The sequence below is a fragment of the Aotus nancymaae genome, unplaced genomic scaffold, assembly GCF_030222135.1.
Source record: "Aotus nancymaae isolate 86718 unplaced genomic scaffold, 86718_ANA_hifiasm-v0.15.2.pri h1tg000059l, whole genome shotgun sequence".
NCBI classification, from domain to species: Eukaryota; Metazoa; Chordata; class Mammalia; order Primates; family Aotidae; genus Aotus; species Aotus nancymaae.
This window is the reverse complement of record NW_026988473.1, coordinates 24752843-24775526: the sequence shown is the minus strand read 5'-3', so window position 1 is coordinate 24775526 and position 22684 is coordinate 24752843. Positions and strand designations below refer to the sequence as shown.

The 22684-nt window shown below is 39.4% G+C and overlaps 1 protein-coding gene across 1 annotated transcript; it reads left to right on the top strand.

Moving 5' to 3' along the window:
• The first annotated feature begins 10076 nt into the window (after positions 1 to 10076).
• On the top strand, positions 10077 to 21826 carry RAG1 (recombination activating 1). The gene is made up of 2 exons (XM_012452362.2): positions 10077 to 10192; positions 15346 to 21826. Exon 2 carries the CDS (start codon positions 15360 to 15362, stop codon positions 18489 to 18491), a length of 3132 nt encoding a protein of 1043 aa, XP_012307785.2. The 5' UTR covers positions 10077 to 10192; positions 15346 to 15359; the 3' UTR covers positions 18492 to 21826.
• The last annotated feature ends 858 nt before the right edge of the window (positions 21827 to 22684 follow it).

Here is a 22684-nt window from a genome sequence, read left to right as displayed (position 1 = left end):
GTGCTATCTCTTTTCACAGTTTTGGATTTAGTCTATTTTATCTGATATAAGCATATCCTGCTTACTTTTGGTTTCCATTTGCATGGATTATCTTTTTCCATCCCTTCACTTTTCATCTATTTGTGCCTTTGCAGTTGAAATGAGTTTTTTGTAGATAGCACATTGTTATGTCTTGTTTTTGTCCATTCAAGAGTCTGTATCTCTTAATTGAGGAATTTAATTAATTCACTTTCAATGTTATTATTGATAGATGAGGACTTACTTCTATCTTTATTATTTTCTGGTTGTTTTGCATTTCTCTTCCTCTTTTCTTTCTTATTGTTTATCTTTTTGTGGTTTGCTTGGTGACAAAGTTTAATTACTTTAACTTTCTCATCTGTATATCTGCTCTACTAGTGAGTTCTATACTTTTGTTTGTTTTCCTGATGGTAGTCTATAGGCTTTCTTCATTCTTTTTTATTTTTTATTCTCTCTCTTTTTTTGTCTGATTGGGTTATTTCAAAATACTTGTTTTCAAGTTCAGAAGTTCTTTCTTTTGCTTGATCTAGTCTGTTGTTGAAGCTGTTGATTATAGTTTTTATTCCATTTGTATAATTCTTCACCTCCAAGATTTCTGGTTTTTTTTAATGGTATTATCTCTTTGTCAGATTTCTCATCGAGATCATGAATTGTTTTTCTGATTTTGTTAAATTGTCTATCTTGTCTGACTGAGTTTTCTTATACTCATTATTTTGAATTCCTTTTCAGACATTTCATAGTTTCTTCTTTAAGGTCTGTTACAGGAGAATTCCTTTGGAGGTGTTATGTTTCCCTGCTTTTTCATGTTTCTTGTGTTCCTTTGTTAGCATCTGTGCATCTGCTGGAACAGTTGCCTCTTCCAATTTTATGGACTATCTTTTGTAGAGAAAGACTTTTTCCTGTGAGTCTGTCCTATAGTGTTGATTGGGTAAAGTGCTTTGGATTTGGTTCTGGGTGACTATAGTAGTGTAGAATCCATGTGATTTCTTTGGCTGTAATCAATATCAATGGTGTTTGTGGAGACAGTGATGTTGCTTTGCTGGGGGTGGGGAATGACAGGTGAACTGGTTCTCAGGCCCTGATATGGTATGTGCTGGGCATGGCAGCTCTGCTGGTCATCAGGGCAGCATTCCCAGTGGTGGCAAGCATTTGGTGACCAGTCCTTGGGCAGTGGGGACATGCATGGCAGTACCCCTGGTCTTTGGGGAAGCTTATTTCCAATTGTAGACCGCCTGTTTCTTGGGGTGCAGGGCACTGTGTGGGCTGAGGTGCAGGGTTTACAGCTGAACCAATGAATATAGTTGGAGTCCTGGATTCCTGGCTTTGTCGTCTTTTGTCTGGTTATGGTGGAATAATGGCAGGGCTCCAGGTATGTGGAAAAGCCAGGACACTGGCTTCCAGACCAGGATTCACTTTATCAGTGGCTCTGTTCTCAGCATGATGCAGTTCCATAGCAGCTTGGATCCTAGGGAGTGGAAAACCCAGCATGATTTCCTACTCTGGAGCAATGCAGCTGTGTGGACTCCAGGCAGCTTTTGCATACTGGGCTTAGGGACTGTGAGGACTGTGGGGACTGTGGGGCTCTTTTGTAACTAGGATTTCAGGCATCTGGAGTGGCAATAATGACTGCTAGGGATCTCCCGATTACCGTTTCACCTTTTCCCTACTGTAGGGAATCCCTCTTGGCTCTGAGCTGATCTTGGCTGGGTGCTTCATTTCCTTCTCTATACTGCCATCTTGAGTCTCCATGATTCAGAGGGTTTCATCACTTCCTTGCTGAATTCCAGTGTTCTGCCTTAGACGCTCTACTCAGAGTGTAGTTGTTTATTTGTTGTTTTGATTTTTCTTCATGGAAGAGGTGAGCTTTGACACTTCTAGGCAGCTATCTTGTTGACAACATCTCCCATGTGCCTTCCTAAGGCACAATTATACTATCTCCCTCCTTCCATAGTCAGGTACTTACGGTGTTGCTCAATGGCTGAATTAAACTGGAAGCTGAAGGTTGAGGGCCCTCTGGTGATGCAGTCCAAATGGCCCATCTACTTGGAGCACAATGCAGGGCTGAGGAAGGAAAAAATGATTTTTCTTGGGGCTTCTTTACACCTTCCTTACCACACCATACAGGGTGCCTGGTTCTCCAGGTCTTGGAGGCAGATGGGTGAGCATGGTCTCCTTTTACACATTAGGTAATGCCCAACCACTTTGGTGAGGAGGGATCTTCTTTACTCAGTCTACTGACTTAAATGCTAATTTCTTTCAGAAATATGCTCACAGACATTCCCAGAATTGTTTTACTAGCCATATGGGTATCCCTTCACTCAGTCAAGTTGACACATAAAATTAACCATTACAAGCCTTTAAAGGGGTGATTAAGTTAAGATGGGGTCATTAGAGTGGGTTATGATCCAATCTAAGTGAGCATGAGCTTCCTTTTCCCCAGAATTCCACAGAGGGAATGGTGGATGAGGTGGGGTCTCTGGGTGACCTGTCTCTCAGGCTTTGATTCAAATCTCATCACTCTTGATTCACAATCTCATTAGCTCTTTTTGTCCTACCAATCACTCCAGGTTTGTTTATTCATTTTCAGTGTCAATATGGCAGGATCACAGAGTGAGATATTTGGATAAACATTATTTCTGGGTGTGTCTGTGAGTGCTTTTCTGAATGATATTAACATTTGAATTAGTTGACTGAGTAAAGCAGATTGTCTTTCCCAATGAGGGTGAGCATCATGCAATTCATGGAAGGACCAAATAGAACAAAAAGGAGGATGAAGGGTGAATTTTTTTCTCTTTGTACCTGATTGCTGTGGTTGGAACTGAAACATTATTTTTCCTGGCCTTGGTCTAAGACTTGAATCGTTGGTGTTCCTGGTCCTCAGACTTTTGGATTGATACTGAAACTATAATTCTGACTTTCCTTAGTCTCTAGCTTGTAGATGGTGGAGTGTGATAGACTCCATAATTATGTGAGCCAATTCCTTATCTTTCTTTGTTTTATTGGCTCTGCTTTTCTGAAGACTCCTGGCTATATAGCAGTGTCTAGTGTGTCTAATGTAATCCTTTAAGCAGAGAAAATAGCCAACGTCAGCCAATCTGGACATTTTGAGGACCAGCAAGGAGGCTACTGTGGCTATGGGTAAGTGAGAGAAGAAATGGAAGAGGTAGGGAAAGTCATGTTCCCTGATGGCCCTTGAGAGTCCTTTGGCTTTTATTCTAACCATGATGGGGAACCATAGGAGGGTTTCGATTAGAGAAGTAAAGTGATTTGATTTATAGTCTTAACAAGATTAGAATTTATTGACTGATTGGGCATGAGGATTTAGAGGACGAGATAAATGAAAGATAATTCTAAGAGTTCGTCTTGAGGTGTGGAGTTGCCATTAAGCGAGCTGAGGAAGACTGTAAGAGGAGTGGGTTTTAAATGAGGATTGTGACTTCTTGAGAAAACATTGTATTTAACAGTGTACTAAGCATCTTAAATGTTTTAACTCATTTAATTCTGTAAAAAAATTACCAGTTTCATATTATTATTCTCATCTTCACATGAGAAAATGGAGTCAGAGAGGTTAAGAAATGTGCCCCAAATTACACAGGTTGCAAGAGGTGGAGCTAGAATTTAAATATATTTTATGGCACTCCAAAGCCTGGGTTTTTAACAGTACCCCATGCCACAGCTCAACATTAGATGGATAATAATGGCCATGATAATCATACTTCCTCATTAAGAATAAAGCCTAATGAGCATCTTCCAACTTGACTTCTTCTATCTCTTTGGGTGGGTGGATGAAGGAAATGCCCAGGATGAGAGACTTGATCCTCAGATCCTCATGTGTTAGTTGGCTTGGGCTATCATAACAAAATACCATGTACTGGGTAGCTTAAACAACAGTAATATGTATTTTCACAATATGGAGGCTTGAAGTAGAAGATCGAAGTTTGATTTCTTGATTTATACCAGTGGTTTTCCTGGTTTTCAAGCTTGAAGGCAGCAGTTTGTGGGACTTCTCAATCTCCCTAATTATGTGATCCAATTCTCATAAAGCAGGTTTGATTTTTCCTGAGGCTTCTGTTTTTGGCTTGCAGACAGCTGCCTTCTCACTGTGTCTTCACCTAGTCATTCTTCTGTACACACACATTCCTGGTGTCTCTGTGTATATGTCCAGATTTCCTTTTCTTATAAGGATACCAGTAAGATTGGATCATAACCCACTCTAATGACCCCATCTTAACTTAATCACCCCTTTAAAGGCTTGTCATGGTTAATTTTATGTGTCAACTTGACTGAGTGAAGGGATACCCATATGGCTAGTAAAACAATTCTGGGAATGTCTGTGAGCATATTTCTGAAAGAAATTAGCATTTAAGTCAGTAGACTGAGGAAAGAAGATCCCTCCTCACCAAAGTGGTTGGGCATTACCTAATGTGTTAAGGCCCAGATAGAACAAAAAAGTGGAGGAAGGGCTAATTTGCTATCTCTGAGCTGGGATGTCCATCTTCTTCTGCCCTCAGACATCAGTGCTCCTGGTTATCAGGACTTGGGGCTTGGACTGAATCACACTCTGGTTTTCCTGGTTCTCCAGCTTGAAGACAGCAGATTGTGGTCTTCGACCTCCATAATTGTGTGAGTCAATTCCCATAATAATTTTTCTCTCTCTCTCATAGTTCCGTTTTTCTAGAGAATCCTAACTTGTACAAGCCCCTATCTCCAGATACAGTCACATACTGAAGTTTTGGGAGTTAGGGCTTTAACATATAAATTTTGAGAGGAAACAATTCCACCTATAACACCCACCTTCAGGCCAACAGACAGCAATCACAAATTACTATGACTTCATACTATATTATTATTATTATAAAGAGAAATACTTTTGATGGAGACAGGAAGTTGTGAGCTTAGGTGGCCACAAGGCCACAGCACCTGGAGTTGACTTCTGGTATTTTACATACAGTCTCTACATAACAGTGTGGCCCATGAGCAACAGAGAAGTTAAAGAGGCTTTGGAGGCCTGAGGACTATTCAGATTGTCTTGTCATGTTGCTGAGAACATTTTTTTTTCTTGATAATACACATAACACATGTTCATTAAAGACAATCATAGGTTTTTATGTTGGTGATTGGATCTCTTTTTGGAAGGGTCACTGGAGAGATCGGAAAGGTTGAGGGAGGCCTGAGGACAATAAAGGTAAATCCCTTTTGATAGCAGGACAAAGAACCGCAAATCTCAACCACAGCACAGCTCAGCTAGTCTCCTATTTGCCACAAAGCTAAGTTACTTTTTGAAACTGATTTATAGATAAGAACCAGTAGACTTCAGATGGGTCTTTATAAAAATTTATATAAATGATTTTATATTCAATTCAGATGGGTCTTTAAATTTATATAATGACTCCTATTACCCATTCTCACATATGGGAAGAATGACTTTTTTTTTTTAAATAATGATAATGGCAAAGTGGGATTTATTTGCATTTGGAAATGTATTCTCTGAGTGAAAGGAATGTTCCAAGAAAAATGTATAACAAGACAAACATTTAAGTCACATAGTAAATCAGAAACTATTTTTTTAGAAACATATTACAGACAATTTAAAAGCAGATTTTTTACCATCACAAGCTTTAATATAGCCAAAAAAATAAATAAAAGCAGGATTTTGTACAAAAATAATCAGAAAATAATGCTCCTTTTCCATCTCTCTCCAGAAGCACTAACTATTCATAAGTTGAAAGTGAATATAGTTTTTAATTAAAATTTATGAAAAATTTGGCAATTGTTCTCATTATATATAAAATAAAGCTACATAGTTATTATAGTTTAGGCACGATTAAATTAAATTAAAGCTAAAGCTCTTTAATTTAAAAAACTAACCCTTTCTTAACACCAAAAATTGTGATATTTGAGAGCCCTGACTTTATAGAGCTTGGTAGTTGCCTAATTTGGCTTTTTATAAAGATATTGATTGGTGTTCAGCAATTAGGCCTTTAGGCCATTATGTTTACTGTAGAATTGAGAAAGCTTATTCCACAAACCTGTATACTAGTTCTGATAAATTTAGGTCATGCTGATCCTATGTCAATGTTTGAACTCAATCTGAGATCTTACGCAGGTAAATAGGATGAGGAGGCAAAACAATGCCTTACTATTTTGTTAGGTTTGGAAATGGAGCAGATGTCTCCTAATTACAAAGGATACTTAGCAATCTTATACACCAGCCTTCACTTTCAGCTCCTGAAACTTTCTCATGAAGACGTGGTCCTCATGTCTTCTCTTGTTTGAGGAATAAGGAGAAGGCATTTATTACACATGTTCTGGGACTGGTCAGGATTAGCAAGACAATGGAGTTAATACGGTGTGGGGCCTTGTGCAAGTTACTTTGACCTTTTAAGCTTTTGGCTCTGTTTCCTAGTCTATAGGAATTATTGGGGATTTCTACAAAGGTAAGTGATGGTGGAAGCGGGGGTAGGGAGAATAGAGGTTAGGATAAAGGGAAGAGGGAAGAGAAGAGAAACAAACACATGACTTCTTAAGCAGTTCATGGATTCAACAACTTCCTGAGACTTTTTCTCCTGGCTTTTTTCCTGATACTCAAGAACACAGACTTTTTTTTTTTTTTGCCCACACGGTGGCACTAGCTGCTTAGAAAACAGCGTAGCTAAAATCAGAAAGTCCGCAGCGGCACTCCTGAAAGCGTGGAGGATGAGCAGCAGCTGACGTTTAGAGCAATTAATAACACATTAGAAATTTTACTAACAAGGGTAATTCACATTGAGTTAATTAGAAAACAATTTTAAGACAGAGAAAGTAGGGGAGAAATGAGTGTGTGGAGATGCTGTCTCTCTGCCACCAGTTAAGGGTGGCGAGTTTGCATGATCACCCAGGGCTCTCATCTAGCTATGACCTGTTAAGGCTCTGCTTCATGGCCAGCTTGAGTTTCTTTATGATCTAAGATGCGTCATGGCTGGATTATGGAAGGATGTTCCCTTTTCAGTGTAGTGGAAAGAACGTTGTCCTGGGAGCTGGGAGATCCAGTTTGTAATGCTATTTCTGTTACAAATTCCCTTCTGTGACATTGAACAGGAACACTTTGCCCTTCAGGGATACATAAAATACATGTGCTGGGAAAGTAATCTCTAAGTTCCCTTTTAGCTCTGGCTTTCAAATTGGTGATGTTAGAAGACAGGGTTTTGCTAGTTAGAGATGTATAGATACACGCTTATGTATGTAATCACAATGTCAGTAAACAGCATCTGCTGAATTATGATAAGAGCTCAAAATGCAGCGTTCATACACTCAGACCATGGCTGCAGGAGTAGATTTTGATCGTTATCAGCAATTGGAACTCACTCCTGTCTGGGAAGAAATTGAATTTGAAAAGTTCTCTTAAAAGGGCCTTTGGGAGCCAAAGGGAATAAGTGTAGGCAACATGCTAAGAGGGGTTGGGACTTGGCTGGAGAGGCAGGTGAAAGCAGGGATGCAGGGAGCACATTGCCTGGAGAAGCAAGGCTAGTGAAGGGCCTGTCGGCACTTCCTGGGTTAATCACAGCTAATCACGAGGCTGGGAGGTCTGCGCTCAAGGCTGGAGCTTGGCATCAAATTGTCCAGGCTTTAGTTCACCCTTTTCATTCGTTGTCTCTTGCTATTTCAATTGGCCAATACATGTCAGCAGTGCTTTATTTTTAATTTGCTTGGAACAACATGCATTCTAGGCAGCTCTGACTTTGCTGTTTTATGATGTAAGTCAAGGTTTGCTTGCCATGTGGAAAAGATTTGAAATAAAGACAGTGAATAAAATAGTGTCCAGGCAAAGGGACAATGGGCCAGTGTTTAACTTGTTTTTTCCAGGTGATCCAAGGAGGTCTCACTTCTCAGCAGGAGACAAGTGGCTTGATTTCAACATGGATGAGAGAAATTGGGAGGTGAAATTGGGAGAAACATGGAAATACTGGTGATCCTGCCTTTGAAGAATCTGATGTATACAAATCCAGACTTTTATCAAACAGAACAATTAGAACACTGTATCTTCATATGCACCCAATATTTTGTTATGTCTCATTTAAAATTCATTGTGTACTTTATTTGTAAATGTTGTGATTTTTCCTAATTATAAAAGTATACATGACTGATGAAAAATTGAACAATACAGAAATTTGTGTTAAATATGATTTAAAAAGAGAGAGAGAGAAAGCTCCTCCACTATCTGGTCTGAACCTCACATCCTTAACCTTCTTTGATGAGTCCATTTGACCAGCTTACTTTTCCAAGGAAAATTGAAAAGGATTCCATTTCTAAATTTTTGAGCACAGAGAATGTTCAAACTCTGGTTACAGGCGACTAATCAACTCTGTTCACCTTAGACCCTCAGTGCCAAACCAAGGAACATCCAAAACAATCCAGTGCAACTGGTCACCTTAGTTTCACTTAACTCCCAAGTGAACCTACAGAACTGAAGCCTGATCCTTGAACTTGCTGATTTGTTCTAATACTGTGAGATATTATTGTTTTGCTCTTTCCTTCAAGGGGAAGCATGAACATCTGGCCTTTTCTTTTTCTTTCTGTAAGTCCAGTGGAGATGCAAGATTTTGAGGAGTGGGAGGATGGGTTGGAAGGACACCCTCTTCTACATAAGTCATGTTATGACTCCTCTCTACTTGACCTCAGTGTATGAGGAGGGCCTCAGGGCCACAAAACCTGCTTCCTGTTGGTCCTGTTGGATATGAACAGAGTCTGCAGAAACTTCTTAGCTCTTACGTGCCTTTTCTCGCAGTGTTGCCTCAAATATGACCATCAGGTAAAGGCTGCATCTCCTTGGGGAAAAACACACTGAAGCTCCTAAAAGCCACAGGCCAGTTTCCCCTCTCCCTCAATGTTACTGCAATGGTTTCTACCTTGTCTTTAGCTTAGTGAGCAGAAGCTGTGTCCCTAGGACTGTTGTGTGGTTAGACAGGTCCAAGTGCAAAAGAGTGAGAGACATAAGAGGAGCGTCTAATGAGGGCAGCACAGAACAGGGAAATCCTTGCACCTGTCTCCTTGACAGTTTTGCTGAGACTCAGACAAGCAAGGAATCTCTCATTTACTAGCTGAACACAGAAAGACTTTGAGGATAAAGCTTGTCTGAGAATTATAAAGGGGTTTTGAAGCAGAGACAGAGGTGTGTGTTTATACGTATTCATTCTTGAGTTATCCTTAGACTATTACTATGAAGTGGCTTTCATTATTCTCCTGTTGCGGTATAATGGAGTGATTAAGAACATGAGCTTTGGAATTCCACACCACCTTCACTAAGTTGTGGCTGTGTGACCATGGGCAAGTCACTCCAATGTTCTGAACTTCTGTCACTTCTTTTTAGAGATAATAATATCAAATGCATGTGATTGTTGTGAAAATTAAATGATACCTAAAACTTAGAAGCCTGGCCCATTGCTCTCAATAATGGGGACTAATATTATTAATCCTAGGTTGTAGATGATGAGATTGAGGTTCACAAAGTGTAAGCAATGAATCAAAGGCCTGAGTCAAGATTTATTTACAGGTCTGTTGACTTCTATACTCAAGTGATATTTAAACTTAGAGTGGTTACAAGGAGTTTCAACCTTCCTCACCAAGATTTGACCAGGTTGAAGGGTTCTGAAATTGTTTGGATACCATTTAAGATAATAACAAAAAAAACCCGTAGTATTGTTAATATCTGATGAACATCTACAAAAAGACAGGCATCGTTTCAAGTATTTTCGTATAATAACTCTCATTGTATAACATCATCGACTCTTTGAGGTGTATACTACTAGCATTTCCTTTTTACAGATGTGGAACTGAGGTACAGAGATACAGAACCCTGGCAAAATCTGAGGCTTATACTGACAAGGCCACTTCCAACCCAAATACTCGCACGTGGTTCTACACTCAGCCCCCCTCCCTGAGCTTCCTAAAGAGCCAGGTGGCAGCTGGAGCTGGGGTCTCCTGGCCAGTGATTGGCTGCCATCATTTGTGGTTAGCCTCCATGGTGGGGGAGGCTGGGAAAAACAGTGGAGGCTGATAAACAGCTCAGCAGCATGTTCTGAGAAACAAGAGAGCAAGGAGGGAGCAGAGAACACACTCTGCCTTCTCTTTGGCATTGAGTAATATCAACCAACTTGCAGACATCTCAACGCTTTGGCCAGGCAGCCTGCTGAGCAAGGTAACACTCAAACTTTTCCTGCCTTGAGCCAAAATATTTATTACATTTTTATGTTTCTAACTAGAAATGCTCGAGCATTTTTTCCTTCCAGGTGATGAGGGGATGGAATGAACAAAGCTGACATCAATTTTGTTTTCTTTTTAATGTATAAAAATATAAAAGGTACAAGAGGCCAAGTTTAGGGCCACTGAAGGTTCATAGAAAGATGCAAAATATCTGAATTACTATAAATGAATGCTATTGTCAGAAACAGGGTTTAAGGAGTGCTTTCTGAATGAACGTGTACAAATCAGCAGAAGGAAAGGTGTGAGGCTCTTGGAAATAAATACTGTTAGTTCAGGCAAGAAAAATAATCAGGAACAAATTAGTTCTAAGGTGGGAGGAAATATATGGTTTCCCAGGTATTAGCAAGTATTGTCAGGCATTTCCTGAATTAGATTGCTTAAGTAGGAGACCAGTGTTTCTCAAAATATCCACTCATTTTAGAATCACTGAGTGTTTAAAAATGCAATTTCTGGATTCCATCCCAAACAGCCAGACTCTCTGGGACCTGATGATCTGCATTTCTTTTTAAAACCAAGCTTGCTCACGATTCTGATTTGTATTAATTTCAAGAATTGACATGGTAGAGACCCCGCTTTGGGGTTATGTTCTTGAATCAGGATTCCTGGCTAAGGGTTGTGATGATATATTTCTCTTTCTGAAGTGGTTCATGCAAGAAATTGTCTGAAGGAGAAACAAGAATCGTAGTGTTATTTTGTGGATACCTGAGACTTATATAAAAAGGCTTTTTATGTTGTCAAGTTTTTGATGCATGATGTTTGGCAAAAAACAGACAATAGTATTTGTGGAGTGAATGAATGAATAAGTGGGACAGGTGTGATAATGAGAGGTCACACTTGAGTACACTTGGAAATTGTGTACAGACCAAGTTGAAGATGTTAGGAGGGAAAATTGTGGGCCAAGTAATGAGGTGTACGTGTGTGTAGGGTGGGCAGCTGGGATGGGAATTGGGGGGCTGCTACTGCTGCTGTGCCCTGGGCTCCTGAACTAACTAGTTACATCACTCACCAGAAACTACTCCTCCTGTGCTGTCCAAGCCACCTCAAACTAGTTTGTCAAAATGAATCTGTGCCGTGTGGAGGGAGGCACCCCTGCAGCTATGATGTCAGATGGCAATGCTGAGATGGCAGTGCCCGGTGGGGACAGGGCTGAGCCAGCACCAACCACTCAGCCTTTGAGATCCTGAGGCTGGTCTACTGCTGAGATCTTTTGTTAGAAGAGAGGAGATCAAGCATTGTAAGGTTTCTGAGTGTCAAAATATGAGTCCAAAACAACTCTTTCACAATCCTAACTTTACGCTGTCTACAGATCCATATTTTCGCCTGCTTTCTACGTGGTTGTCAGAAAAGAAAGAAAAGCTAAGGGTGATGGCCAGATTTGAAACTTAGCCAGATCTTAAGCTTTTCTGGGGGAAATTTCAAAGAAAATATGGAAAAGTGACTACGAGCACCTATAAATCTAGTCTTTAAAACTGTTTTATCCAACATAAATGTATCACAAAATTAATAAAAATAGTACGTGCTTGTTTTGAACAATTCAAATGATACAAAAATGAATAAAATAAAAAGGGTAAGAGGCCCTCTTATTAATGCCAATTGTTTTTTTTCAGAAATTAAACACTTGTAAGATTTTAGTGCATATTCTTTCAGAATTTCTATAACTTCTTGTATGTACAAATACAAACATATATACATAAACAGAATTTTACTATACTTGCTATCATCATTCTGTTCTCTGCTTTTTCATGTGGGCCTCTTTCCATGTCACTGATGCATACAGAAATTGTACATATGTATCAATGCATACGGAAAATTAAATTTTCTGCATGGTTTTCCGCTGTATGTCTGGACCATAGTTTATTTAACAATGCCCTTTGTGTAATTATTTATATTGTTTCCTGTTTTTTCAAAGTGACAAACAGTTTTTTAAACAAATCTCTCTCTCTGCCATTTTATAAATATCATCGTATTCCTGTGGAAATGTTTCTATTGGATAACTTCCCAAAAGGAGATTTATTGTGCCAAAGATAATATATTTAAAAGTTTTAAAGACATTGCTAAACTGGGTAGTAGACATTTTATGCCAATTTATACTCCTCCCAAGAATGTATAAAGATACCTTAATTTCTTCATGCCTTCATTGATGCTGAATCATATAAATAGTTTTAATCTTTGCTGATTGAATAGATTAAAAATCATCTAATTAAATCTGGTTCTTAAAAGTTTTATCTTCTACAAAAAGTAATACATGTCTATTTTAGGGAGTAAAAATCACAGGTGAGGATAAAAAATAATGCAGCAATAAACACAGGAGTGTAGATGTCTCTGACTATACTGATGTGATTTCCTTTGGATAAATATCTAGTAGTAGGACTGCTGGATCATATAATAATTCTATCTTCAGTTTGTTTGAGGACCTCCATACTATTCTTCGTAGTGGCTGTATTAATTTACATTCCTACCAACCGTGTATGAAGGTTCCCTTTTCTCCACTTCCTTGTCAGCATTCATTATTGCTTGTCATTTGGATAAAATCTATTTTAACTGGGGTGAAATGATATCTCATTGTAGTTTTGAATTGCATTTCTCTGATGATCAGTGATGTTGAGCACCTTTTCATATACCTGTTTGCCATTTATATGTCTTCTTTTGAGAAATGTCTATTCGGATGTTTTGCCCATTTTAAAATTGGATTATTAGATTGTTTCCTGTAGAGTTGTTTCAGCTCCTTGTATATTCTGGTTATTAATCTCTGGTCAGATGGATATTTTCTCCCAGTATGTGGATTATGTCTTCACTTTGTGGATGGTTTAGTTTGCTGTGCAGAGGCTTTTTAAGTTGATGCAATCTCATTTGTCCATGTTTGCTTTGGTTGCCTTCCACAGGAGTATTTAAACAAATGTAGTTTGGTAGATTTTGTCACAGTAATTCAGGCCAGGGGGAGTCAGGGGAGAAATGTGTAGGGAGGTGAGATGAGATAGTTTTAGAGATCCTACCAACATGCCTTATGATTGACTTACTCAACATGAAAGGTCAGTATTAAACTTGAGGAGCTCTAGAGATGGTCATGCATTTTAAAACGAATTACTCAAAATATTATCTTGGAATACCAGAGAGCAAGTGCTTTCAGAATAGGCTAGGAAGTAAAATACTAAAGGAATGAGAAGGCATTTGGGGTTGAGTCAAGCCAAGAGTCAGGGGAGCCACAGGGAAAGACCTAGCATCTGTCACAGAAGAGAATGAGGAAAGAGAATTGAACTATGAGCAATTTTGAGATGTTTGTTGGGCTGCAGTTGAAATATTTTTTGAGGTTAATGAGACATTTGAAATGTCTGTGTGTTGTTTAACTCTTGCATAGTCCTGGATAGGGAACAACCTAATAGGATTTATCTTTTAATAAAGTCTTAGAAATTTGCTTTTAATTTTTATGAAAAACACCTTTTTTTTTTTGAGATGGAGTCTCACTCTGTCATCCAGGCTGGAGTGCAGTGGAGCTATCTTGGCTCACTGCAACTTCCACCTCCCTCGTTCAGGCAATTCTCTTGTCTCAGCCTCCCAAGTAGCTGGGATTGTAGGCACCCACCACCATGCCTGGCTAAATTTTTTTTGTATTTTTAGTAGAGACGGGGTTTCACCATGTTGGCCAGGCTGGTCTCGAACTCCTGACAAGCCATCCACCCACCTTGGTCTCCCAAAGCGTTGGGATTACAGACGTGAGCCACCGCGCCTGGCCAAAAACACCAATTTCTGATGCATACCGCATGTAAGATGGAACAAACTTTAGTAAAGCAGGGACTTGAAAAGAGACTGGTAGCAGCTGTCAGAATTAGCCCTTGCCCCTCTGTATCCCCTGATCCCACCCTGCCAAAGTGTGTTCGTCTGAGAATTTGTCTCCATAACTATGTGACTATAAAAATTCTCATTAATTTTGTTAATTAATTGAGAGAAAAAACATGTTACTTGACATAACTGGTGGATCAAAAGAGTTAACCCAGGCAAATTTGAGATAGGTGGATGGGATGATGGATTGAAAATACAGTTGCTCTTTTTCCAATTATGTACTAAGTACTTTGAGAAAGCTTGGTCTAATTAGGTCTAGAGAGTACACTTCACATGGCATTGTTAGACTTTTTCTGCATCGCTAGTGATCTGTGCACTACAATTCAAATCAGTAGGGTTTCCTGACGTGTGTAATTGCCAATATTTTTTACCAGAAGAGAAACACTACTCCCACCTCTTCTTATTATGTTACAAACTATAGTGCTAATGACCATCGACCAACAATGACTTTCAGGATGACCTGTGTGAGTTTTATCTGAAACCATGTGAATTTTTCATTTTAAATGTCCCTCAGAATCACATTATATGTGTAGTCTGGTTTGTTGCAGGTTGAGTTCTGCGGTTTTTGTTTCTAATGTAGACACAGCCTTATAATTTACAACAGTATTCACTAATTAAAATTGTAAGCTTAATTACTATCCATGATACTTATTATTAGTTTGTATTCATAAAACTCAAAATTCACTTCATCCTTTCAAGTAGTGAATAATTAGTTTTTTGGGTTTGCAGCTTTATCATCCTTTTATGACCTGTTTGGAAGAAATAAACAACCAACCTCCCGGAAGACCGCTTTAAAAAGCTGGAAATATATTGTCCAGCTAGTGCAATGAGGGTAACGCAATGTGGAAAATATAACTTTTCTTTGGTTTTAGTAGCCAGTTTATCTTTACATTTGCTGAGCAAATAACTGTTGAGCACCTAATGTATACTAGGACCCTGGGGAGACAAAGATGAATCAAAGATTCTTTCCTCAAAGACTTTAAGGATTTTGTGGAAGGAGATAAAACTTTACATGTATATATTTAAAGATTTATATTTGTGTAACAGGTATAAGTAACCATAAACACTGTCAGAACAGGAAATAACTCTATGATCAGCACCTAACATGATATATTAAAATAGAAGATCTAATACATACCTTTTGGAAAAAATGAATAAATAATTGAATGTATTCATTTTTATTATTTATAAGATGTATCAGTGGGATATTGATATTGATCTTAATAAGACTTATATTTTCATTGTTCTCAGGTATCTCAGCCAGCATGGCAGCCTCTTTCCCACCTACCTTGGGACTCAGTTCTGCCCCAGATGAAATTCAACATCCACATATTAAATTTTCAGAATGGAAATTTAAGCTATTCCGTGTAAGATCCTTTGAAAAGACACCTGAAGAAGCTCAAAAGGAAAAGAAGGATTCCTCTGAGGGGAAATCCTCTCTAGAGCAATCTCCAGCAGTCCTGGACAAGGCTGATGGTCAGAAGCCAGTCCAAACTCAGCCAATGTTAAAAGCCCACCCTAAGTTTTCAAAGAAATTTCATGATGATGGGAAAGCAAGAGGCAAAGCAATCCACCAAGCCAACCTTCGACATCTCTGCCGTATCTGTGGGAATTCTTTTAAAACTGATGAGCACAATAGGAGATACCCGGTCCATGGGCCTGTGGATGGTAAAACCCTAGGCCTTTTAAGAAAGAAGGAAAAGAGAGCTACTTCCTGGCCAGACCTCATTGCCAAGGTTTTCCGGATCAATGTGAAGGCAGATGTTGACTCGATCCACCCCACTGAGTTCTGCCATAACTGCTGGAGCGTTATGCACAGGAAGTTCAGCAGTGCCCTGGGTGAGGTTTACTTCCCGAGGAAAGCGACCATGGAGTGGCACCCCCACACACCATCCTGTGATATCTGCAACACTGCCCGTCAGGGACTCAAGAGGAAGAGTCTTCAGCCAAACTTGCAGCTCAGCAAAAAACTCAAAACTGTGCTTAACCAAGCGAGACAAGCCCGTCAGCACAAGAGAAGAGCTCAGGCAAGGATCAGCAGCAAGGATATTATGAAGAAGACTGCCAACTGCAGTAAGATACATCTTAGTACCAAGCTCCTTGCAGTGGACTTCCCGGAGCACTTTGTGAAATCCATCTCCTGCCAGATCTGTGAACACATTCTGGCTGACCCTGTGGAGACCAGCTGTAAGCATGTCTTTTGCAGGGTCTGCATTATCAGATGCCTCAAGGTCATGGGCAGCTATTGTCCCTCTTGCCGATATCCATGTTTCCCTACTGACCTGGAGAGTCCAGTGAAGTCCTTTCTGAGCATCTTGAATTCCCTGATGGTGAAATGTCCAGCACAAGAGTGCAATGAGGTGGTCAGTTTGGAAAAATATAATCATCACATCTCAAGTCACAAGGAATCAAAAGAGACTTTTGTGCACATTAATAAAGGGGGCCGGCCGCGCCAACATCTTCTGTCACTGACTCGGAGAGCTCAGAAGCACCGGCTGAGGGAGCTCAAGCTGCAAGTCAAAGCCTTTGCTGACAAAGAAGAAGGTGGAGATGTGAAGTCCGTGTGCATGACCTTATTCCTGCTGGCTCTGAGGGCGAGGAATGAACACAGGCAAGCCGATGAGCTGGAGGCCATCATGCAGGGACGGGGCTCTGGCCTGCAGCCAGCTGTTTGCTTGGCCATCCGTGTCAACACCTTCCTCAGCTGCAGTCAGTACCACAAGATGTACAGGACTGTGAAAGCCATTACAGGGAGACAGATTTTTCAGCCTTTGCATGCCCTTCGGAATGCTGAGAAGGTCCTTCTGCCGGGCTACCACCATTTTGAGTGGCAGCCACCTCTGAAGAATGTGTCTTCTCGCACTGATGTTGGCATTATTGATGGACTGTCTGGACTATCGTCCTCTGTGGATGATTACCCAGTGGAGACCATTGCAAAGAGGTTTCGCTACGATTCAGCTTTGGTGTCTGCTTTGATGGACATGGAAGAAGACATCTTGGAAGGCATGAGATCCCAAGATCTTGAGGATTACTTGAATGGCCCCTTCACTGTGGTTGTGAAGGAGTCTTGTGATGGAATGGGAGATGTGAGTGAGAAGCATGGGAGTGGGCCAGTAGTCCCGGAAAAGGCAGTCCGTTTTTCATTCACAATCATGAAAATTACTATAGTTCACAACTCTCAGAACATGAAAGTGTTTGAAGAAGCCAAACCTAACTCTGAATTATGTTGCAAGCCATTGTGCCTTATGCTGGCAGATGAATCTGACCACGAGACCCTGACTGCCATCCTGAGTCCTCTCATTGCCGAGAGGGAGGCCATGAAGAGCAGTGAATTAATGCTTGAGATGGGAGGCATTCTCCGGACTTTCAAGTTCACCTTCAGGGGCACTGGATATGATGAAAAACTTGTGCGGGAAGTGGAAGGCCTTGAGGCTTCTGGCTCAGTCTACATCTGTACTCTTTGTGATGCCACCCGTCTGGAAGCCTCTCAAAATCTTGTCTTCCACTCTATAACCAGAAGCCATGCCGAGAACCTGGAACGTTATGAGGTCTGGCGTTCCAACCCTTACCATGAGTCTGTGGAAGAACTGCGGGATCGGGTGAAAGGGGTCTCAGCCAAACCTTTCATTGAGACAGTCCCTTCCATAGACGCACTCCACTGTGACATTGGCAATGCGGCTGAGTTCTACAAGATCTTCCAGCTAGAGATAGGGGAGGTGTATAAGAATCCCAATGCTTCCAAAGAGGAAAGGAAAAGGTGGCAGGCCGCATTGGACAAGCATCTCCGGAAGAAGATGAACCTCAAACCAATCATGAGGATGAATGGCAACTTTGCCAGGAAGCTCATGACCAAAGAGACTGTGGATGCAGTTTGTGAGTTAATTCCTTCTGAGGAGAGGCACGAGGCTCTGAGGGAGCTGATGGATCTTTACCTGAAGATGAAACCAGTATGGCGGTCATCATGCCCTGCTAAAGAGTGCCCAGAATCCCTCTGCCAGTACAGTTTCAATTCACAGCGTTTTGCTGAGCTCCTTTCTACCAAGTTCAAGTATAGGTATGAGGGGAAAATCACCAATTATTTTCACAAAACGCTGGCACATGTTCCTGAAATTATTGAGAGGGATGGCTCCATTGGGGCATGGGCAAGTGAGGGAAATGAGTCTGGTAATAAACTGTTTAGGCGCTTCCGGAAAATGAATGCCAGGCAGTCCAAATGCTATGAGATGGAAGATGTTCTGAAACACCACTGGCTGTATACCTCCAAATACCTCCAGAAGTTTATGAATGCTCATAACGCATTAAAAACCTCTGGGTTTATCATGAACTCTCAGGCAAGCTTAGGGGACCCATCAGGCATAGAGGACTCACTGGAAAGCCAAGATTCAATGGAATTTTAAGTAGGGCAACCACTTACGAGTTGGTTTTTGCAATTGAGTTTCCCTCTGGGTTGCACTGAGGGCTTCTCCTAGTACCCTTTACTGCTGTGTATGGGGCTTCACCACCCAAGGGTTGGCAGGTTGGAGTGAGAGGCTACAGATGTTCTCAAGTCAGGAGTGGAAACTGATGAGCTGATTGCCTGAGCCTTTTAGTGAGTTCCTAAAAGCAACGGGAAAAATTAGTTATCTAAAATCTCGATAACTCAGAACAGGCGTAACTGCAGGGGACCAGTGATGAACAAAGATCTATGTGTGTGGTGTGGGGGAGCTGTCGTGAAAATCAAAGCCAAGGTTGTCAAAGAACAGCCAGCAAGGCCAGGAAAGAAATTGGTCTTCTGGTTTTCATGTTTTCCCCCTTGATTTGTTATATTTTGTATTGAGGTGTAAGTGCTTTCTATTTCATTTTTGAATAATTCTTCATTTAAAAAATTTTACATATCTTGGCTTGTTCTATACAATTCAAAAGAGCTTTTTAAATTTTTCTAATAATATTTTACATTTCTACAGCATGATAACCTTTACAAAGTGCTCTCAATGTATTTACCCATTTGGTACATTTATGCAGAAATACTGTACATCAGGACAACTTTGAGAAAATCAGTCTTTTTATGTTTAAATTATGTATCTATTGTAACCTTCAGAGTTTAGGAGGTCATCTGCTGTCATGGATTTTTCAATAATGAATTTAGAATACATCTGTTAGCTACAGTTAGTTATTAAATCTTCCAATAATATATGTTTACTTAGCTATCAGAAGCCAAGTATGATTCTTTATTTTTACTTTTTAATTTCAAGTAATTTAGAGTTTCCAAATGCTTCTGCATACAATCTTAAAGCCACAGAGGCTTGTAAAAATATAGGTTACTTTGGTGTCTAAAAATATATTTCATGTCTTACTGAAACATTTTGTTAGACTTTCTCCAAATGAAACCTGAATCAATTTTTCTAAATCTAGGTTTCATAGAGACTTCTCCTCTGCAATGTGTTTTTCTTTCTATAATGATCAGTTTACTTTCAGTGGATTCAGAATTGTGTAGCAGGATAACCTTGTATTTTTCCATCTGCTAAGTTTAGATGGACTCTGAATGTAGTACAGTGGAAGAGTTAACATTTGCACAGTGCTTTTTACCACTGTGGAATGTTTTCACACTCATTTTCCTTACAACAACTCTGAGGACTAGGTGTTGTTATTATCTCCATTTGATGGGGGTTTAAATGATTTGCTCAAAGTTATTTAGGGTTAATAAATACTTGGCTTGGAGTTTGAACCCAGTCCTTTTGTCTCCAAAGTGCTTCTTCTTTTTTCCACAAATTAATCATTGTCTATGTTTATAAGTAGTATCAGAATTTGTTTAGGATTCACAACTAATCACTATAGCACATTACATTTTTATGGGGCAGGAGTAAGCGAGTTTTTAAGTCATTTGTGTGCTTTGGGCCTTTTGATAGAAGAAAGTAACACAATATCTCCAAAGAACCCTGTAACACTCTTGTGGCTCCAGTTATTTGAAAACTATTATTTGCATCCTTAAGAATTTGGGATTTGCCAGTTGCTGGCCATGTAGAGCAGGCATGGAATTTTATATGCTACTGAGTCATAATGATATGTTAGTGTTAATTAGTTTTTTTCTTCCTTCGATTTTATTGGCCATAATTGCTACTCTTCATACACAGTATATCAAAGAGCTTGATAATTTAGTTGTCAAACGTGTATCCATGACATTATCCTAAATGGTATGCATTTGGTGCTTTTGCAGGGATTGAACTCAGTATCTTTCATTAAAAGCATACAGCAGTTTTCCTTGCTTTTTATATGCAGAATATCAAAGTTGTTTGTAATTTAGTTGTCAAAAACATAAACATATTTTATTTTTTATTTTTTGAAAACTCTTGGTTTTGTTTTTTGGAAACAAATGGGCTACTAAGCCACCCTTTCCCTTCATCCTGCTTAATCCTTACATCATGTCTCTGCACTAATAAACAGCTAAATTCACATAATCATCCTATTCCCTGAAGCATGGTAGCGCTGGTTGGTAGATTTTTTTTCCCAATTTCCACTCTTTTACTCTATTGGTGCACTGTAAATACTTTCTAGTATTAAATTCTCCTTTTCTAGCACTGTAGGAACTATTTTTGAATGCATGTGACTAAAAGCATGATTTATAGCACAACCTTTCCAATAATCCCTTAATCAGATCACATTTTGATAAACCCGGGGAACATCTGGCTGTAGGAATTTCAATATGTAGAAATGTCGCCTATGGTTTTTTTTGCTTTTATTGTTGAAATTGCAATATCTTAGACCCTAGTTTTATGCTAGAGTTTTATTTTTAACAATGCCTATTGCAAATGTAATCACATACTCCAGGGAAATTCACCACACTGAATGGAGCAATTTTTGTGTGTGTGTGTGTGTGTGTGTGTGTGTGAAGTATATACTGGGACTTCAGAAGTGCAATGCATTTCTCTCCTGTGAAACCTGATTCTATAAATTTTTCTGCCAAGCCACTCGGGTGCATTGCAGGGACCAGTGATAATGGCTGATGAAAACTGATGATTGGTGAGTGAGGTCAAAAGGAGCCTTGAGATTAATAAACATGCACTGAGAAGCAAGAGCAGGAGAAAAATAAGTCATTTTCTTCCAGGTGAACTGGAATTTAGTTTTGTCTCAATTGTTTTTCCCCACAAGATACAGATGAAGATAAAGATTTTTGTTGTTGTTGTTGGGAGTGTGGGTCTTGCATTACAACAAACAGAATTTGAATTCCACACATATAGGAGGCAAGATATGTAAGCGCCAGTGGTAGCTGGACGAAGGTGGTTTTTGGTTGCAGACATGTATGTGTCTTCAGTGATTGTATATCAGACGGTGTATTCTTTTGATGTGAAAAATTGTTAAGTAAGAGCAGCTACTTTGTACCCATTTTACTTTTTTTCATTTTAACTACAGTAATCTATCTATCTATATATATATATACCTCAAATTCATTTTTGGTGATATTTTTTGTTTTGTAGAATTGTATTTCAGTTTATTTTCTTACAAGTAATCTTACATTTTGTTTAATGGCTTCCAAGAGCCTTGTTTTTTTTCTGTTTCAGAGAAAGTTTAGGCACCAGGATGCAACGAATTTATTTGATGCAGGGGACCTGTATTTCCATGTCAAATTTTTTCAAATTAAATGAAATATGAGTTTCAATACTTATTTTCTATTTTAATATTTCCATTCATTAATATTATGGTTATTGTTAACAATTTTATGTTTGAGTATTTGAAATAAAAGTTTAAGATGAGAAAATAGTGGGTATTGTGATTTCTATTCAAATACTAATAATAATATTGAGTGCAGCATTTAAAAATTAACATCTTTTACTTTGAGAGAAATACAGACTAAATGTGGTAGTCTTTGGATTAAAGGACAATAGAATAATGATTATGCAAAATATTTATCTTAATATAGGATGAGACAATTTTTTCCCCCAGATACATAAGATAAATAGTAAACCAAATCTTTTGGTTTTTTTTTTCTAACTTTTTTGAGACTGGTGAAAATACAGAACTATGCTCCAGAAAATTCACTTACTTACTGTAGTAGACCATTCTTGCATTACTATAAATAAATACCAGAGACTGGGTAATTTATATCAAAAAAAGGGGGTTTAATTGGTTCCCTGTTCTGCAGTAAGTATGGCACTAACATCTAATTCACTTTCTGGTGAGGCCTCAGGAAGCTACAGTCATGGCACAAAGGGAAAGGAGAGCAGGAGCGTCACACGGCGAGAATGGGAATGGGGTGGGGAGGTGCCACATACTTTTACACAACCAGATCTCATGTAAACTTGCTGAGCAAGAGCTTGCTCATTATCATGAGAATAGCACCAAGCCATCCATAAGGGATATACCCCCATAATCCAATCACCTCCCATCAGGCCCACCTCCAACATTGAGGTTACATTTCAACATGAGATTCGGAAGGGACAAATATCCAAAGCATAGCATTCTGCCCCTGGCAGTCCAAATCTCATGTTCTCCTCACATTGCAAAATACAATGATCCCTTCCCAACAGTTCCCAAAGTCTTAACTCATTCCAAGTGTCAACTTAAAAGTCCCAAAGTCCTAAGTCTAGAGTCTCATCATTGGAGACTCAAGGCAAAT